Source organism: Arachis ipaensis, chromosome B7 (genome assembly GCF_059453495.1).
Source record: "Arachis ipaensis isolate K30076 ecotype BB chromosome B7, ASM5945349v1, whole genome shotgun sequence".
Lineage (NCBI taxonomy): Eukaryota > Viridiplantae > Streptophyta > Magnoliopsida > Fabales > Fabaceae > Arachis > Arachis ipaensis.
The window spans coordinates 20,233,355-20,254,079 of record NC_142442.1 but is presented as its reverse complement, the minus strand read 5'-3'; the positions used below and the strand labels follow the sequence as shown (position 1 = coordinate 20,254,079).

The 20,725-nt window shown below is 31.7% G+C and overlaps 1 protein-coding gene and 4 pseudogenes across 1 annotated transcript; all 5 read right to left on the bottom strand.

Moving 5' to 3' along the window:
• Positions 1-683: 683 nt before the first annotated feature.
• Positions 684-3,182, bottom strand: LOC110264896 (signal peptide peptidase-like; annotated as a pseudogene).
• Positions 3,183-9,200: 6,018 nt separating this feature from the next.
• LOC148550525 (uncharacterized) lies at positions 9,201-9,659 on the bottom strand (annotated as a pseudogene).
• A 1,417-nt stretch (positions 9,660-11,076) lies between these two features.
• LOC107606851 (signal peptide peptidase 2-like) lies at positions 11,077-13,622 on the bottom strand (annotated as a pseudogene).
• An 867-nt stretch (positions 13,623-14,489) lies between these two features.
• LOC148550524 (uncharacterized) lies at positions 14,490-14,948 on the bottom strand (annotated as a pseudogene).
• Positions 14,949-19,230: 4,282 nt separating this feature from the next.
• LOC148550523 (uncharacterized) lies at positions 19,231-19,794 on the bottom strand. Its single transcript, XM_088494527.1, has one exon. The coding sequence runs from the start codon at positions 19,792-19,794 to the stop codon at positions 19,231-19,233; it is 564 nt and encodes a 187-aa protein (XP_088350653.1).
• Positions 19,795-20,725: the final 931 nt, after the last annotated feature.

Below are 20,725 nucleotides of genomic sequence, written 5' to 3'. Positions count from 1 at the left end.
ACATTCAATTAAAACTATGTGTATCCGCTATCCAGTTAAACTTGAACGAAAACAAATTTGGAAACAACATAAACGAAGTCGAGTGAAAACTTGTGTTGTATCCAGTTAAACCTGTCGATTGAGATATTAAAGAAGATAATTATTTTGAAATAGTATCTTATCATATCATATCATATCTTAAATTAAACTTACACATATTAAAATTAATCAAAATCTTTCGTAATTGATTTTTAAGAATAGAAAGCATTTAATTCTATCATAGCTTAAAGCCTTAAACTCTAAATAAAGCACATCCTATAAATTCTGATTCATGAGTCTCACATTCTAGTGAAAAAAGTCTAACCTATTTTTGAAAAGTGTTTCTAGTGTCATCATGATTGCCAAGATGAGAAGCAAAAAAACTTTGAAGGAGTTGTTGAAAATGAATTTGGAAACAACAAAAAAAGAATTTGGAAACAACAAAAAGATAAGATGGAATGAAAGGAGATAAAAGAAAATCGGTTAAGTGATAGAAAAATACTTGAGTTGAAAAATGGGACTAGTGATATATTTCTCAATCACAAATCTTTTACAAATGTATGCTGCTGAATAATCTAGCATTACAGGTAACTGGGGCTCCCAGAAAATGACTATTCCTTCTTCAACTCCAATATTTCAACTCCAAAGAGTTATGGTATGCAAGTTTATTCCACCTTTTTGCTAGATTTGGGATCACTCTCTTCTTTAGCTGAGTTGGCTATTTTTGACTCGTCAAACTCCAATAACTGATTTGAAACAAAGTAAAAAAATTGTTATACATAAACTCTACAGGTCTGAGTCTAGTTAAACCTACATTCAGTTAGTCTTCCTCTAACTATAACTCAGTTCATAAGGATTGTTATTACTATGGTAAAATGTTAAACATACTTAATAACCTTATAGAAACTTTAACAGGAAACTTAGGTCAATTTACATTTGTAAATATGTATAAGATTTAGTTTTGATATGCAACATGATGCAGTTTGTTTGAAAGACAGTTAAAATCTTACCGTAAAAGAAAATTTAGTTACCGCAATAATTAGACATTTTCTTATTTACTGTAGACAATGTTATAATTTCAAACCAAAATTAAAACTCACATCCTTTCTAGTGGTTTCTAACACTCAATTAATATCCAAAATAGAATTTAACTTTCGATCCACTATCAATGAATCATTAGGTATTTTTATTTTAAAAAAAAATGTTTGGAACTTTTATTACCATTATGCTGTTGCAACTTGCAAGTAATTTGTTTTTGGAAAGTACCTTATTGGATATGTATTGCCCTCACAAAAAATTAGTAAGAACTTAACAAACAAAGGTAAAATTAGTAAGCTAAACGAACCTGTTTAACATCAGCATTCCATATGCAATGAACAGCCAAAGATCCAATTACAGCAGGGACAATGTATAAAAGAGCAGGCTGAAACAAAGATAAAAGGAAAGAAGGAGAGGGGTGAAGGGAGAATCCAATCAATCCATATTAAAAGAGAATGTATTTCCTATATACTCCTAAAAAAGCTAATTTCAAAAGTACTCCTTTCTACTAAAATGTACTAAGACTTCAAAGTTCATTTATAATAGATGAATATTTTAATGATATTTGAGTAAACATAAAAATAGGAGAAACTTTGCAACTTTAGTACTTAGTTTTGTAGCTGTCTTCAAACTGCAGGCCGGCCCAGCACACTATATGACCTTAATTTTGTCAGCCGGATGCACATTTCATCAGATTATTCACAAAATTGTCAAAGAAACATGATATTTTCACATGCTTGATCAGCCATATGTGTTAATATGATCTTCAAATACTTTCCATCTTAAACTACCATGACATCATAAGCGAAAGCCAAGAACAAAAGGGAGAAGTAAAAGAAGAAATAAGTACTCAAATCCAGTCGCCTAAGCAGCTTGAAACCAATTTATCACAAAAATTGTAAGCGCCAAGCCAATAGTATATCCTAAAAATAAGCTTTTGAAATATTGAGGTTGTTTTTCTCTGGACACATCAAACTGCAAAGCCAATGCTAAGAAGATACCTGAAGGTATTGTATCAAAAAAATGAAATAAAAAAATTATGACATAGAAGTCACTGACTCTTTACCCCCCAAAATGCACATAAGTATGAAAATATGAAATATGAAAACTGCATAAAATTCTGCAGTACAGGAAATACAATAAAAAAAGTATATAATCTTTTCATGACTAATTCCACAATGTGAAGCATATAAGAAAATATGAAACATGTTTAATAACAGAAATGAGATAGGAAAAATTCCCTATTCAAATGGTCACATAGAGAACAATGATTGAAACAACCATACAGCCTCTATAAAATAGTCATTGACTAAATATGTGGTTAACCATAGGTGAAAAGTTGAAGATCAGAATAATCTCAAAGAAGAATTTTACAGACTTAAATTAGGTGAAGATCTTAGAAGTTCTGGTTAGTAGAGGATGACAAAACCACAAGAATTTATATTTAACTTTTTTGTTATATCAGGTGTAATTAGGGAGATAACATTTAATATTTTATTTTGTTGTTGTTTGTTGTTCTACCAATGGCTTTTGAGGTTTCATGAAACCAAAGGTGAGAGGAACCATTCCTCCTCATTCCACATGAAACTCACTTTTGTATTCCTATAAATTGACAGATAATGTGGTAAAATGCATTACTTTTGTTTCAAAAACTTAAATTTTAACATTCCTCAAATTGAGCCACTTAAAAATTTCAACCTTCCTACTCATTAATGAACAACTCTTTTCCTATAACATATCAGAATCCAATACCATATATAAATTAAGAAGTTCTACACTAATCTTACTGCTACAAAAAGCCGGATACATTTGAAAGAAAATACATCAATAAACAAGTCAGCCTAACAGGGATGACAATGTCACCAAGGCCAAGCATTGAAAATGGTCGAGCAGAATCTGCTGTGGGGAACAAAAGCTGAAAAATAATCGGAATGATAAATATTAGGAAGATATTGTATAAAGTATATTGTTTAAATTCATATAAAGGAGGAGAAAATAAACTCAATTCACTTAGATAACACTTTAACTTTTATCGGAGCATCAAACGATTTAGCAACACTAACCATCACTGGAGTGAAGAAAACCCAGAAAATGTCATATACAAATAGTCCAGTCTGCACAACACATGAATAGAAAGGATACACACATCAACTAACAGGAAACACTAAAAAAAAGTGTAGAAGAAACTTTGTTTAAATACTAGTCTCGGTAAAAAAGATTGGAAATCAACAAAGTCAAGATATTAAAAAATAAGGAATTGCTTCTCCAAAACTTTGTTTTCTTTTTTTTTTCTTTCAACAAAAAGATGAGAGAACAAAAAGACAAAAGATAAAAAAAAAGGGAAATAAAATAAAATCCGTTTCTTTTTTTTTTTTACGTGAAAAAAAAATCAGTTAAGTGATAGAAAAATGCTTGGGTTGAAAAATCAGTTAAAACCTTACAGAAGAAAATTTTTCAAATAAAAATTAAAATCATATCTAACATTCAATTAAAAGTTAAAACTGTGTGTATCTACTATCCAGTTAAACTTGAATGAAAACCAATTTGAAAAGAATAAAAACGAAGTTGAGTGAAAACTTGTGTTGTGTCCAGTTAAACCTGTCAATTTAGATATTAAAGACTAAGATCATATCAGATAATTATTTTGAAACAGTATCTTATCATATCATATCTTAAATTAAACTTACGCAGATTAAAATTAATCAAAATATTCCGTAATTGATTTTAAAAACAGAAAGTATTTAATTCTATCATAGCTTAAACTCTAAATAAAGCATATCCTATAAATTCTGATTCATGAGTCTCACATTCTTGTGAAAAAAAGTCTAACCTGTTTTTGGAAAGTGTTTCTAGTGTCATCATGGTTTCCAAGATGAGAAGCAAGAAAACTTTGAAGGAGTTGTTGAAGCTGGATTTGGAAACAATAGAAGCTATGGCTCCGAATCCCTTCCGCTTTACAAGAATTGACGTCGTAGTGTCCCTGCGGGATCCAGAGTACTGCAAAGTGAACCGGGCAGCAATTAAGGCAACGAAGAGGTCCTACTGCAAAGAGGACCGTGCGATACTTAAGAGGTTCTCCAAAGCGTTGAAGATGCACTACTCTCTTGGAAAGGCATGCACGAAAGAGAATCAAGGCAAGAGAATGCTGAATAAGAAGAATGCTGCATCATCACCTTCAATAGGATCCATATTGGCATCTACATCACATTCAACAGGATCCACATTGGCATCTACATCAACAACAAAGACTGATATTCCAAAGCTTTTGGAAATTTTCAAGGCGATTATCGCTTCACTGAAAGGATTTGATGTAACTTTTGTGATGCAGAGGAAGTTAACAAAGACAGACTTGGATATATACTATAGTATAGGGGTTGTTAGGCTATTTCGTTCTTTCGTTAGGATCTCGATGGCAATATTTAGAGGCGAACCAAAATTTAGGTTCCAAAAACATTGTATACAAATACTCTTTGCAAGAACTTTCAACAATGTTCGTTGAACTTTTTATAAAATTAAATGTTAAATAATTAATTTTTTTCTTGTATTTGAGCTTATATTAGTTATTCTCCATTCTTTTTTCCATTAAAAATGCTTAACCTCCTAGCATCCACCTCTCATCAATCAAAAACTTTTATAGCAATTTAGCAGTTTATTTACATTTCGCTTTTCAATTTTTAGCTACTATCTTTGTTTAATTTATTATTTACTTACTTTAAAACATAAATATATATACAGAAATATTTTATATTTGAATTTAAATAAAATTTTATATTTTATATTTTAATTCTAACAATTAAAAAGATAAAATATATTTTTTGTCTTTGAAATTTTTTATTTGTATCAAATATACGTTTGACAACTTCAATAATAATACATAACAACTATATCTGGTTTGCTTGTGTTGAAGGTTATTCTTGTAAAATTGTTGCTTAATTGGTCTTAATTTTTTAAAAAAAATCAGCTGTTATAGATATATTTAATGCAATTGAAAAATTTTTGGGATAAAATTGAAATAAAATAAAACTTAAAAGTATTTTTAAAACTTTTAACAAACTTTAAGGACAAAAAATATATTTTACCTAATTAAAAATGCCATCGAACAAAGAAGGCTTCCTCTTGCAAACTTGTCAAAACTATGTGTACTCAGATAAACTTGGGTGAAAACGAATTTGGAAACAACAAAAAGATAACAAAGAATAAAAGGAGATAAAATAAATTGGTTAAGTGATAGAAAAATGCTTGAGCTGAAAAATGGGACTAGTGATATATTTCTCAATCACAAATCTTTTACAAATGTACGCTGCTGAATAAGCTAGCATTACAGGTAACTGGCCTCCCAGAAAATGACTATTTCTTCTTCAACTCCAATATTTCAACTCCAAAGAGTTATGGTATGCAAGTTTATTCCAACTTTGTGCTAGATTTGGGATCACTCTCTTCTTTAGATGAGTTGGCTATCTTCGACTCGTTGAACTCCAATAACTGATTTGAAACAAAGTAAAAAAGTTGTTATGCATAAATTTTACAGGTCTAAGTCTAGTTAAACCTACATTCAGTTAGTCTTCCTTTAATTATAACTCGGTTGATAAGGATTGTTATTACTATGATAAAATGTTAAACATACTTAATAACCTTATAGAAACCTTAACAGAAAACTTTAGGTCAATTTACATTTGTAAATATGTATAAGATTTAGTTTTGATATGCAACATGATGCAGTTTGTTTGAAACACAGTTAAAAAATCTTACAATAGAAGAAAATTTAGTTACCGCAACAATTAGACATTTTCTTATTTACTGTAGATAATATTATAGTTTCAAACCAAAATTAAAACTCACACCCTTTCTAAGTGATTTCTAACATTCAATTAATATCCAAAATAGAATTTAACTTTCGATCCACTATCATTGAACCATTAGGTATTTTTATTTCAAGAAGAAAATGTTTGGAACTTTTATTGCCATTACACTATTACAACTTGCAAGTAATTCGTTTTTTAAAGTACCCTAGTGGATATGTATTGCCCTCACAAAAAATTAGCAAGAACTTAACAAAGAACAGATCAGAGGTAAAATTAGTAAGTCAAACGAACATGTTTAACATCAATATTTCATATCCAATGAACAGCCAAAAATTCAATTACAATAGGTATAATGTATAAAAGAGCAAGCTGAAACAAAGATAAAAAGAAAGGAGAGGGGGAGGGAGAATCCAATCAATCCATATTAAAAGAGAATGCATTTCCCATATATATATATATATATAAACTGAATCTAAAAAAGCTAATTTCAATAGTACTCTTTTTCTACTAAAATGTACTAAGACTTCAAAATTCATTTATAACATATGAATTTTTTAATGATATTTGAGTAAACATAAAAAAGGAGGAATTTTGTAACTTTAGTACTTAATTTTGTAGGTGTTTTCAAGCTGCAGGCTGGCCTAGCACACTACATGGCCTTGATTTTGTTTCTCAAGAAAGATGATATTCTGAAGATACAGTATCCTATATACTTAGAACATAACAACGGCGTATAAGTTATTCTGCCTCCACATTAAATCTTCTTAATACAGAGGATTAACAAAATTAACTAACTTAATTTGGACGATTAATTTTATTGCTAACACTAATTTTTAATTTTTACAAAAAAAATGTATAACATATAAAGTTTGTTTTTTTTTTCTTGTATAAGTGTAGGTCGAGACACCGCTGTTGGTACTACTTCAATGTCTCAACTAATTTCTTATCATAAACTAATTACAAATAATGCTAGAAGCCATGCAAATATGAATGGTCAGTATTCTATTTATATATCTAATATTTTATCATCATCATATAATATTCATTTAAAATATTTTTTGTATTGAATAAATGTAAAAGTTTGTTATCATACACTACTATATAAAATGTCTAATGACAAGAAAAATTATAAATTTAATAAAAAATAATGTTAAAACAAATATTTAATACATAAAAAATTCAAAATAGTCAATACATTCATAAGACTATTAATAATAGGAATAACTTTGTTAATAAAATTTTGGTAACAAAATATATCTTTTAAAATTAAAGAGTACAAGTAAAAATATCAAATTTAAACACAAAAACAACAATTAAAAAATAGTACTAAAATATTGATATTTTATCTCATGTATTTAAACATATACTGTACAAATTATATAGGTCTTTTTTATTATCAAGTCTTTATCCAATTAAGAATTCAATAAATAGTGAAATTTGGTAATGACACGTATCCTAATTTCTTAAAAAAAAGATTAAATACTAGATTAAATGTTACAAGTCAATAGATAACTAAATAAAAAAAAATCAACTTAAAAACATAGATAACGTATACATTTTTAAGAGTTACTAGATAAATTTTTATTGAATAACTAACTAAAAAAATACTACTACCACAATTATCCAATAGCAATAATTATGGGACACATAATATTATTCAGACATGGAAACTAAATTTTAATGTAGTTACAGTAATTAGGGAATATAAACCCTTGATGATAAATAAATTATCAAAATAAAATTTAATAATGTAAAAAATATTAACATAAACACCTAAAAAATAACCAAATAAAGTACAATAAACAAAGAAATTTTCAAAAATCTTTATGTAATTTTAATAGACAAAATCTTTATCATATCGTTACTTTATCATAATAAATTTAAAAAATTAAACTAAAATTATTACAAATTATTAGGCGACAATCAAAACTTTCAACAAATTAAATAGCAAAGAAATACATTAGAATCAAACAATTTTAAAAATACTCTTTATATATTTCAGTATAATTCAGAATAAAAATCTGTTCAATTAAATATTTTACCTCATATATTACCTAGAACTTTAAACTTTGACAATTTTATATGATTTTTAGGCAACACAAAAATCTAGAAAAATACACTACATCTTTAAAGATTACATTTATTTTCCAAAAAATAATCCTCATTTGGGAAGTTGTATAGATATTCTTTGTTCACTCTTGATTCCACTATCTAAAAAATATATGAAATAATTGATGAATTCTTCCCGTGTACCTAACCATACAATTATTGGCACATGTTGAAAAAAGATATATAACATAATATTTTATTTATCTACGCGAGTGCAGAAATTAGCCACCATGTCCGAACATCCCACAATTGTGCTCGAAATTTTCAAGAGAATACAACAGTGCTTCAAACTACACTACCTACTCCAAGGATATGTACCCACTGTAATGCACCTTTATTTTACCTTGAAACATTTGACATGTGTTGCAACAGGGAAAAGTCTCTATGCTACAAGTAAATGCTCCCCAGGAATTACTTGAAATCTTCTTAGACTCTTCTGCAGAAGGGAACTATTTCAGGAAACACATTCGTGGTTAAAATCATGTTTTTTCCTTCACTTCGTGTGGTGTACACATAGACGAATAATTAGCTACCACAAAAAGACAAAATCCGAACTTGAGTGAAAACGAACTTGGAAACAACAAAAAGACAAGAGAGGAAAAAAAAAAGGAAAAGAAAAGAAAATCCGAAGAAAGTTAGTTTCAAATCAAAATTAAAATCATATCCAACATTCAATTAAAACTATGTGTATCCATTATCCAGTTGAACTTGAACGAAAATAAATTTGGAAACAACATAAACGAAGTCGAGTGAAAACTTGTGTTGTGTCCAGTTAAACCTGTCAATTGAGATATTAAAGACTAAGATCATATCAGATAATTATTTTGAAACAGTATCTTATCATATCATATCATATCTTAAATTAAACTTACACATATTAAAATTAATCAAAATCTTCCGTAATTGATTTTTAAGAATATAAAGTATTTAATTCTATCATAGCTTAAAGCCTTAAACTCTAAATAAAGCACATCCTATAAATTCTAATTCATGAGTCTCACATTCTAGTGAAAAAAAGTCTAACCTATTTTTGAAAAGTGTTTCTAGTGTCATCATGGTTGCTAAGATGATAAGCAAGAAAACTTTGAAGAAGTTGTTGAAGCTGTAATTGAAAACAATAGAAGCTATGGCTCCGAATCTATTCCGCCTTACAAGAATTGACGTCGTAGTGTCCCTGCAGGATCCGGAGTACTACAAAGTGAACCAGGCAGCAATTAAGGTAAATAAGAGGTCCTACTGCAAATAGGACCGTGCGGTACTCGAGAAGTTATCCAAAGTGTTGAAGCTGCACCACTCTCTTCGAAAGAAACGCATGAAAGAGAATCAAGGCAAGAGAATGCCGAATAAGAAGAATGCTGCATCATCGCCTTCAATAGGATCCACATTGGCATCTACATCGCCTTCAATAGGATCCACATTGTCATCTACATCAACAACAAAGATTGATATTCCAGAGCTTCTGGAAATTTTCAAGGCGATTATCGCTTCACTGAAAGGATTTGATGTAACTTTTGTGATGCAGAGGAAGTTAACAAAGACAGACTTAGAGCCTAATAACATCCAGTTAGCGATGCCGGAGAAGCAGATAAACGAAGAGTGCAAGTTCTTGGCACACAAAGATGCAATGATTGTGAGGATTCTTGAGGCTCGGGATGGGAAGGGGCAGCTGATTGGGATGAAAGTAGGGCTCATAGAACCGTCAGGTGAAGTGTGCCATGATCAGGTTCTGAAGAAGTGGAATATGACCTCTGCATCAACTTATAATCTAGTGAGTTCTTCTTGGTGTGACATTGTTAGGAGGAATCATCTCAAGAAAGATCATCTTCTCAACATTTGGGGCCTCAATGATGCCGCCAATAAATTTTATTTTCTTCTCCATCATGTAGGCTCTGAACCTTTTGAGCCTTGCAATGAAATCAAGACTTAGCAGTTAGTTTTAGGGTTTAAAAAGGAAGGGTAATTGAAGTATTTTAATGAAATTAGGGATAAAAAGATAAATAGGGATTGGGTAAATACTAAATAGTAAATACTATAGTATAGAGATTGTTAGGCTATTTCGTTCTTTCGTTAGGATCTTGATGGCAATGCTTAGAGGCGAACCCAGATTTAGATTCCAAAAATATTGTATACAAATACTCTTTACAAGAACTTTTATAGATCTACATTGAACTTTTTATAAAATTAAATGTTAAATAATTAATTTTTTTCTTGTATTTGAGCTTATATTAGTTAATTTTCCATTCTTTTTTCCATTAAAAAATGCTAACCTCCTAGCATCCACCTCTCGTCAATCAAAAAGTTTTACAACAATTTAGCAGTTTATTTACATTTCGCTTTACAATTTTAAGCTACTATCTTTGCTTAATTTATTATTTACTAACTTTAAAACATATATATATATATATATATAGAAATATTTTTTATTTGAATTTAAATAAAAATTCAAATTTTATATCTTAATTCTAATAATAAAAAAGATCAAATATATTTTTTGTTCTTGAAATTTTTGATTTGTTTCAAATATATCTCCTGACAGCTAAATTTTCGAAAAATTTATGACTAATCCAATAATAATACATGACAACTATGTCTGATTTATTTGTGTTGAAAGTTGTGCTTGTGAAATTGTTGTTGAATTGGTCATAAGTTTTTTAAAAATCAGCTGTCATAGTATATTTGATACAATTAAAAAATTTTTGGAACAAAATTAAAATAAAATAAAATTTATGAATATTTTTAAAACTTTTAACAAACTTTAAGGACAAAAAATATATTTTACCCTAATTAAAAATGCCATCGAATAAAGAAGCCTTCCTCTTGCAAACTTCTCAAAACTATATGTACTAAGGTAAACTTGAGTGAAAACGAATTTGGAAACAAAAAAAAAAAAAGATAAGAAGAAATGAAAGGAGATAAAAGAAAATCGGTTAAGTGATAGAAAAATGATTGATTTGAAAAATGGGACTAGTGATATATTTCTCAATCACAAATCTTTTACAAATATATGCTGCTGAATAAGCTAGCATTACAGGTAACTACGGCTCCCAGAAAATGACTATTCCTTCTTCAACTCCAATATTTCAACTCCAAAGAGTTATGGTATGCAACTTTATTCCACCTTTTTGCTAGATTTGGGATCACTCTCTTCTTTAGCTGAGTTGGCTATTTTCGACTCGTCAAACTCCGATAACTGATTAGAAACAAAGTAAAAAAATTGTTATGCATAAATTCTACAGGTCTGAGTCTAGTTAAACCTACATTCAGTTAGTCTTCCTCTAACTATAACTCGGTTCAAAAAGATTGTTATTACTATGGTAAAATGTTAAACATACTTAATAACCTTATAGAAACCTTAACAGGAAACTTAGGTCAATTTACATTTGTAAATATGTATAAGATTTAGTTTTGATATGCAACATGATGCAGTTTGTTTGAAAAACAGTTAAAATCTTACAGTAGAAGAAAATTTAGTTACTGCAATAATTAGACATTTTCTTATTTACTATAGATAATGTTATAATTTCAAACCAAAATTACAACTCACATCCTTTCTAGTGGTTTCTAACATTCAATTAATATCCAAAATAGAATTTAACTTTCGATCCACGATCAATGAACTATTAGGTATTTTTATTTCAAAAAGAAAATGTTTGGAACTTTCATTGCTATTACACTGTTACAACTTGCAAGTAATTTGTTTTTTCAAAGTACCTTATTGGGTATGTATTCCCCTCACAAAAAATTAGTAAGAACTTAACAAAGAACAGACCAGAGATAAAATTAGTAAGCCAAACGAACTTGTTTAACATCAGCATTCTATATGTAATGAACAGCCAAAGATCCAATTACAGCAGGGACAATGTATAAAAGAGCAGGCTGAAACAAAGATAAAAGGAAAGAAGGAGAGGGGTGAAGGGAGAATCCAATCAATCCATGTTAAAAGAGAATGCATTTCCTATATATATATATATATATATATATATATATATATATATATATATATATAAAGCTAATTTCAAAAGTACTCTTTTATACTAAAATGTACTAAGACTTCAAAGTTCATTTATAATAGATGAATATTTTAATGATATTTGAGTAAACATAAAAAAGGAGAAACTTTGCAACTTTAGTGCTTAGATTTGTAGCTGTTTTCAAACTGCAGGCTGGCCCAGCACACTACATGGCCTTAATTTTGTCAGCCGAATGCACATTTCATCAGATTATTCACAAAATTGTCAAAGAAACATGATATTTTCACATGCTTGATCAGCCATATGTGTCAATATGATCTTCAAATACTTTCCATCTTAAACTACCATGACATCATGAGCAAAAGTCAAGAACAGAAGGGAGAAGTAAAAGAAGAAATAAGTACTCAGATCCAGTCACCTGAGCAGCTTGAAACCAATTCATCACAAAAATTGTAAGCGCCAAGCCAATAGTATATCCTAAAAATAAGCTTTTGAAATATTGAGGCTGTTTTCCTCTGGACACATCAAACCGCAAAGCCAATGCTAAGAAGATACCTGAGAGTATTTTATAAAAAAAATGAAATAACAAAATTATGACATAAAAGTCACTGACTTTTTACCTCAAAATGCACATAAGTATGAAAATATGAAAGATGAAAACTGCATAAAATTCTGCAGTACATACAGGGAATACAATAAAAAAAAGTATATAATCTTTTCATGACTTATTCCACAATGTGAAGCATATAAGAAAATATGAAACATGTTTCATAATAGAAATGAGATAGGAAAAGTTCCCTATTCAAATGGTCACATAGAGAACAATGATTGAAACAACCATACAACCTCTATAAAATAGTCATTGACTAAATATGTGGTTAACCATAGGTGAAACAAAATTGAAGATCAGAATAATCTTAAAGAAGAATTTTACAGACTTAAATTAGGTGAAGATCTTAGAAGTTCTGGTTAGTAGAGGATGACACTACCACAAGAATTTACATTTAACTTTTCTGTTATATCAGGTGTAATTAAGGAGATAACATTTAGTATTTTATTTTGTTGCTGTTTGTTGTTCTACCAATGGCTTTTGAGGTTTCATGAATTCAAATGTGAGAGGAACCATTCCTCCTCATTCCACATGAAACTGACTTTTGTGTCCCTATAATTGACAGATAATGTGGTGAAATGCATTACCTTTGTTTCAAAAACTTAAATTTTAACATTTCCTAAGTTGAGCCACTTAAAAATTTCAACCTCCCTACTCATTAATGAACAACTCTTTTCCTATAACATATCAGAATCTAATACCAGATATAAATTAAGAAGTTCTACACTAATCTTACTGCTACAAAAAGCCGGATACATTTGCAAGAAATACATCAATAAACAAGTCAGCCTACCAGGGATGACAATGTCACCAAGGCCAACCATTGAAAATGGCCGGGCAGAATCTGCTGTGGGGAACAAAAGCTGAAAAATAATCGGAATGATCAATATTAGGAAGACATTGTATAAAGTATATTGTTTAAATTCATATATAGGAGGAGAAAATAAACTCAATTCACTTAGATAAGACTTTAACCTTTATCGGAGCATCAAATGATTTAGCAACGCTAATCATCACTGGAGTGAAGAAAACCTAGAAAATGTTATATACAAATAGTCCAGTTTGCACAACACATGAATAGAAAAAATACACACATCAACTAACAGGAAACACTAAAAAAAAAGTGTAGTAGAAACTTTATTTAAATACTAGTCTCGGTAAAAAAGTTTGGAAATCAACAAAGTCAAGATATTAAAAACTGAGGAATTGCTTCTCCAAAACTTTGTTTTCTTTTTTTTTTCTTTCAACAAAAAACCGAGAGATCAAGAAAAAGGGAAATGAAAGAAAATCCGTTTAAGTGATAGAAAAATGCTTGGGTTGAAAAATCAGTTAAAACCTTACAGAAGAAAATTTTTCAAATAAAAATTAAAATCATATCTAACTTTCAATTAAAACTTAAAATTGTGTGTATCCACTATCCGGTTAAGCTTGAATGAAAACCAATTTGAAAAGAATAAAATCGAAGTCGAGTGAAAGCTTGTGTTGTGTCCAGTTAAACCTGTCAATTGAGATATTAAAGACTAAGATCATATCAAATAATTATTTTGAAACAGTATCTTATCATATCATATCTTAAATTAAACTTACGCAGATTAAAATTAATCAAAATCTTCCGTAATTGATTTTTAAAAGTAGAAAGTATTTAATTCTATCATAGCTTAAACTCTAAATAAAGCACATCCTATAAATTCTGATTCATGAGTCTCACATTCTTGTGAAAAAAAAGTCTAACTTGTTTTTGGAAAGTGTTTCTAGTGTCATCATGGTTGCCAAGATGAGAAGCAAGAAAACTTTGAAGGAGTTGTTGAAGCTGGATTTGGAAACAATAGAAGCTATGGCTCCGAATCCCTTCCGCTTTACAAGAATTGACGTCGTAGTGTCCCTGCGGGATCCGGAGTACTGCAAAGTGAACCGGGCAGCAATTAAAGCAACGAAGAGGTCCTACTGCAAAGAGGACCGTGCGGTACTTAAGAGGTTCTCCAAAGCGTTGAAGATGCACTACTCTCTTGGAAAGGCATGCACGAAAGAGAATCAAGGCAAGAGAATGCTGAATAAGAAGAATGCTGCATCATCGCCTTCAATAGGATCCATATTGGCATCTACATGACATTCAACAGGATCCACATTGGCATCTACATCAACAACAAAGACTGATATTCCAAAGCTTTTGGAAATTTTCAAGGCAATTATCGCTTCGCTGAAAGGATTTGATGTAACTTTTGTGATGCAGAGGAAGTTAACAAAGACAGACTTGGAACCTAATAACAGCCGGTTAGTGATGCCGAAGAAGCAGATAAACGAGGAGTGCACGATCTTGGCACACAAAGACGCAGCGATTATGAGGGTTCTTGAGGCTCGGGATGGGAAGGGGCGGCTGATTGGGATGAACGTAGGGCTCATAGAACCGACAGGTGAAGTGTGCTAGTGGAATATGACCTCTGCATCAACTTATAATCTAGAGAGTTCTTCTTGGTGCGACATTGCTAGGAGGAATCATCTCAAGAAAGATCATCTTCTCAACATTTGGTGCTTCAATGATGCCGCCAAAAAAGTTTTATTTTCTTCTCTATCATGTAGGCTCTGAACCTTTCGAATGAAACCAAGACTTAGCGGTTAGTTTTTAGGGTTTAAAAAAGAAGGGTAATTGAAGTATTTTAATGAAATTAGGGATAAAAAGGTAAATAAAAATTGGGTAAATACTATAGTATAGTGGTTGTTAGGCTATTTCGTTCTTTCGTTAGGATCTCGATGGCAATATTTAGAGGTGAACCAAAATTTAGGTTCCAAAAATATTGTATACAAATACACTTTGCAAGAACATTCAACAATCTACATTGAACTTTTTATAAAATTAAATATTAAATAATTAACTTTTTCTTGTATTTGAGCTTATATTAGTTAATTCTCCATTTTTTTCCATTAAAAATGGTTAACCTCCTAGCATCCACCTCTCATCAATCAAAAAGTTTTACAACAATTTAGCAATTTATTTACATTTCGCTTTTCAATTTTAAGCTACTATCTTTGTTTAATTTATTATTTACTTACTTTAAAACATAAATATATATATACAGAAATATTTTTTATTTGAATTTAAATAAAATTTTATATTTTATATTTTAATTCTAATAATTAAAAAGATAAAATATATTTTTTGTCTTTGAAATTTTTATTTGTATCAAATATACTTGACAACTAAATTTTTAAAAAATTTATGACTAATTCAATAATAATACATAACAATTATATCTGGTTTGCTTGTATTGAAGGTTATCCTTGTGAAATTGTTGCTGAATTGGTCTTAATTTTTTTTAAAAATCAGCTGTTATAGTATATTTAATGCAATTCAAAAATTTTGGGATAAAATTGAAATAAAATAAAACTTAAAAGTATTTTTAAAACTTTTAACAAACTTTAAGGACAAAAAATATATTTTACCCTAATTAAAAATGCCATCGAACAAAGAAGGCTTCTTCTTGCAAACTTGTCAAAACTATGTGTACTAAGGTAAACTTGAGTGAAAACGAATTTGGAAACAACAAAAAGATAACAAGGAATGAAAAGAGATAAAAGAAAATCGGCTAAGTGATAGAAAAATGCTTGAGCTGAAAAAATGGGACTAGTGATATATTTCTCAATCACAAATCTTTTACAAATGTACGCTGCTGAATAAGCTAGCATTACAGGTAACTGGCCTCCCAGAAAATGACTATTTCTTCTTCAACTCCAATATTTCAACTCCAAAGAGTTATGGTATGCAAGTTTATTCCAACTTTGTGCTAGATTTGGGATCACTCTCTTCTTTAGATGAGTTGGCTATCTTCGACTCGTTGAACTCCAATAACTGATTTGAAACAAAGTAAAAAAGTTGTTATGCATAAATTCTACAGGTCTCAGTCTAGTTAAACCTACATTCAGTTAGTCTTCCTTTAATTATAACTCGGTTGATAAGGATTGTTATTACTATGATAAAATGTTAAACATACTTAATAACCTTATAGAAACCTTAACAGAAAACTTTAGGTCAATTTACATTTGTAAATATGTATAAGATTTAGTTTTGATATGCAACATGATGCAGTTTGTTTGAAAAATAGTTAAAATTTTATAGTAGAAGAAAATTTAGCTATCGCAATAGTTAGACATTTTCTTATTTACTGTAGACAATGTTATAGTTTCAAACCAAAATTAAAACTCACACCCTTTCTAGTGGTTTCTAACATTCAATTAATTTCCAAAATAGAATTTAACTTTTGATCCACTATCAATGAATCATTAGGTATTTTTATTTCAAAAAGAAAATGTTTGAAACTTTTATTGCCATTACACTATTGCAACTTGCAAGTAATTTATTTTTGCAAAGTACCTTATTGGGTATATACTGCCCTCACAAAAAATTAGCAAGAACTTAACAAAGAACATATCAGAGGTAAAATTAGTAAGTCAAATGAACATGTTTAACATCAGCATTCCATATGCAATGAACAACCAAAGATCCAATTACAGCATGTACAATGGATAAAAGAGCAAGCTGAAACAAAGATAAAAGGAAAGGAGAGGGGGAGGGGGAATCCAATCAATCCATGTTAAAAGAGAATGCATTATATATATATATATATATAACCTGAATATAAAAAAGCTAATTTCAATAGTACTCTTTTGGGATAAGTACTTTTTTCGTCCCAAAGGTCTGGGGTCAAAATCAATTTCGTCCCTAATCTTTTTTTGTTATTAAAATCATCCTCAATCTTTACAAACACATTAAAATCGTCCTTCCCCCAATTACAAAAAATTTTGGACACATTTACCCCTGAGGTTGTTACCGGTAGTTGAACCACATAATGGTATAGAAAATTAAGTTTTATTGTTAATTAAAAACCTCACCCCCAAACCAGAAGCATAAAGCGTCTGCTAGGGTTAGGGTTCGAGTGCAGCAATGGCATCGGAGAGCTCAAGGTCGTATCGGAGCAGGGGGTCTACGCACAAGAGGGAGATTCTTTGTGGGCATGGAGAGAGACCAGTGTTGCGAGTTTTGCGAACCAAAGAAAACCCAGGTCGCCGATTCTAAGGCTGCGTCTACTATGAAGTGAGTTCATGTTTTGTTGTTCTCAGCTGACCCCAACATTTTATTTCTGGGCACTGAGTATGGTGGGCTCATGTAGGTTAATGATGAGTGTCAGTTTTTCCGTTGGGCAGACCCAGAAGCTAAAAGCGAAGATCCAGATGTTTCAAGGTTGAAGAGAAAAGTTGTAGCCCTGAAGGCAGACGTGAAGGCATCTGAGTGGAAGTTGAAGGTTGCTGCAGTGTTTGGTATGGTTGGCTGGGTTGGTTGTTTATGTTGCTTTTGTTGAATCACAACCAGGGTTTACCATGTTTGGTGCCTCTGAAACTGGGTTGATGAAAGTTTGGTAGAAAATAGGGCAATTTTAGTTAGTTTGTACTTAGGCATTGAAGTCTACTTTATGTAATTAAAAAATACTGCTGTGGCTGGATAGTAATTTAGTATTGAAAGTGGTTCTTGTAGGGTAGTATATGTGTATGTAAGTGATGGTGTGTGTCTGTAATTTGACAAGAAATTGGCAATGAAAGTGGAAATGGTTGAGATGAAATATGACTGAAGAATTGTGTCTGTTTTACTAATGCATAACATGTAGTATAGAATACTTGCACAACATCAGAATGAAAGCAGAAATAGATAAACCAAAACACAACCAAGTGACTTCATTCATTAACAAACGCAGTGTAATAGTCTTAAACCATTCATTAAACTATATGACACTTGGACTTATATCAAAACAACAGTAATTCTGTTCACTTTTACACAACATTAGGCATAAAGAGTATGTAATAAGTTCCAATCAAAATGAAATCTCACAACCATACAGTATGATCAAAATATATCTACATTAACCAGCTAACAACTTAAATAGTTACTAAACATTGTTAAAGTTTTTCCCATTCCCTTGGAGGCAGTTTTGCCATCAGCCTCAACTTCCTTGGAGAAACATGCAGGGCAATGTTGTGAGTGAAGGAGACCTTGTTCATAATTAGTTGGCTTAAGCTGGATGCACCCTTCTCCTTGGCAGCTGGTGGTGGTTGGGTTGAGCTTCTGATGGGCTTCATATTGGGCCTTCGCTGGGGAGTAGCTGCTGGTGTTGTATTGGGCCTGGTTACATGTGTTGTGGGCTTGGGGATGGGCTGGGAATGAGATGACTTGGACCTGGTTATGGGGGTTGAGCTAGTGGCTGGTTGGGACTGTGATGATGAATTTTCTTGTGGTTTGGACCTCTTCCTCCCTCTTGTAGCAGATTGCACAGCAGGTTTTGAAACTGATCTCTTCCTTCTTCTAGTAGCTATCTTGGCAGCAGTTTGTTTAGGTGGTTGGGCTTGCAATACACCAACAAGGAGACAGATAAACCCCAACATACATATGAAAAATATTGTAATAAACCCTAACAGTCATGTAGAGAACTGAACTTACAGGGAGGGGTGGATTGCTGCACCTTCCTCTCTTGTGACCTAATGCACCACACTTTGAACACCTCTGTATCTGTCCCCTCCTAGACAAGTGTGTCTGGCATCTAGCCTCTGATTCATCAGGTCTTCTTTTCCTTTTCTTTACTGGTCTGTGGCTAGGCTTCCAATAAGGTGGAGGCATGACATCATCGAAGTTAGTGTGCTCTCACAGACCTAGGCCATTGAGAGGGTTGATTATCGATTCATAACACTTGACATAGGCATCTCTCTTGTAGCAGTCATCCACATACGAATCCAAGTCAAGACCCTTGAAGTTTATACAGCTGATGGCATGTGTGCAAGGAATTCCACTTAGCTGCCATTTCCTACATGAACACTCACGAAGAGACAAATCAACAGCATATTTGCTCAACCCATTGACAACCTCATAAGTTTGTGCAACAGACCAGTAAGGCCTCCACTCACCGGCTGCCCTTCCTCTTCTCTCTATCTTCTTCCTAATTCGAGGTAAAATTATTCCATTGAACTTTTGAATTCTTTCTCTATTAACAGCCCATCTACTCATTAGGTACACCCGAATTTCTTCTAGCATAGTAATTATGGGCTTCTCCCTAGCATCTAATATTTCCCCATTAAAGCTTTCACACATATTGTTTACAAGAGTATCACATTTGGAATGGAAGTCAAACCTGGACCTGCTCCAGAATCTAGGAGAAATAGAGTTGAGATGCCTGTGAGCCTCCACATTTACCGCTCGGACCACTGCCATTTCTCTCTCTCAATCCTTTCAGTGTGTAGCCTTTGCACATCTCCACATCAATTGCTTCAATTGCAGTCCAAAAAACTTTTTTCTAAAGTTGATGTAGAGATGCCGCACGCAAAACCTGTGATCTACACCTGGGATCACCTCATCAAAAGCTGGCAGTAAACCCTAGCAAAACGAGGTAAAATTGTCTATGCATAAGTATATTAAATGAGGAAGCTAATTCAACTTGACACATTAATTATTTACCTTCTACTGATCAGACATGAAGGTTGCCCTGCCAATTGTCTCAGACCCGAAATCATGAATTAGCAGTTTCAGAAACCAAGTCCAGGTATCTTTCGTCTCTGACTCTACAACGGCATAGGCGATAAGGATCATCTGATCATTCGGGTCCCAACCTATAGCAGTCAACAGCTGATCCCCTTGAGGTGTTTTCAGAAAGCAGCCATCTAACCCAATGAACTTCCTACACTGCAGAAAGCTTTTTTTGCAAGCGTCTAGGCATACATAAAGTCTTTGAAATATGCAATATTTGTTCAAAGATGAGTGTTGCTGCTCGATCTCAAAGTCAGGGACCTCTGTACCTTCAGCGTCACTGAGGATCTTGGATTAGAACGGAGCAAATCATAGCTGTAATCACCAATCCTCTTGTACTGCTTCCTATACTCTCCCTGTATGTCATCCAACGCCGCTTGCCTTGACCTAGCTGCCATTGAGGTTGTAACTGTCAGATTCCACTTTCTCTGTGCCTTGTTCACCAATTCCTTGATCTTAACCTTTGGATTATGTTCCACCTTCTTCTTAAAAGCCCTACTCAGCCACGAAGTATGCATTATCCCAACCCTATGAGACTGTCCACAAGTATGCTTAAGGTTCATGGACCGAAGCTGCCAAGTTGCTTCCTCTTTCATCTTAGCAGCATATAACCAAAAAG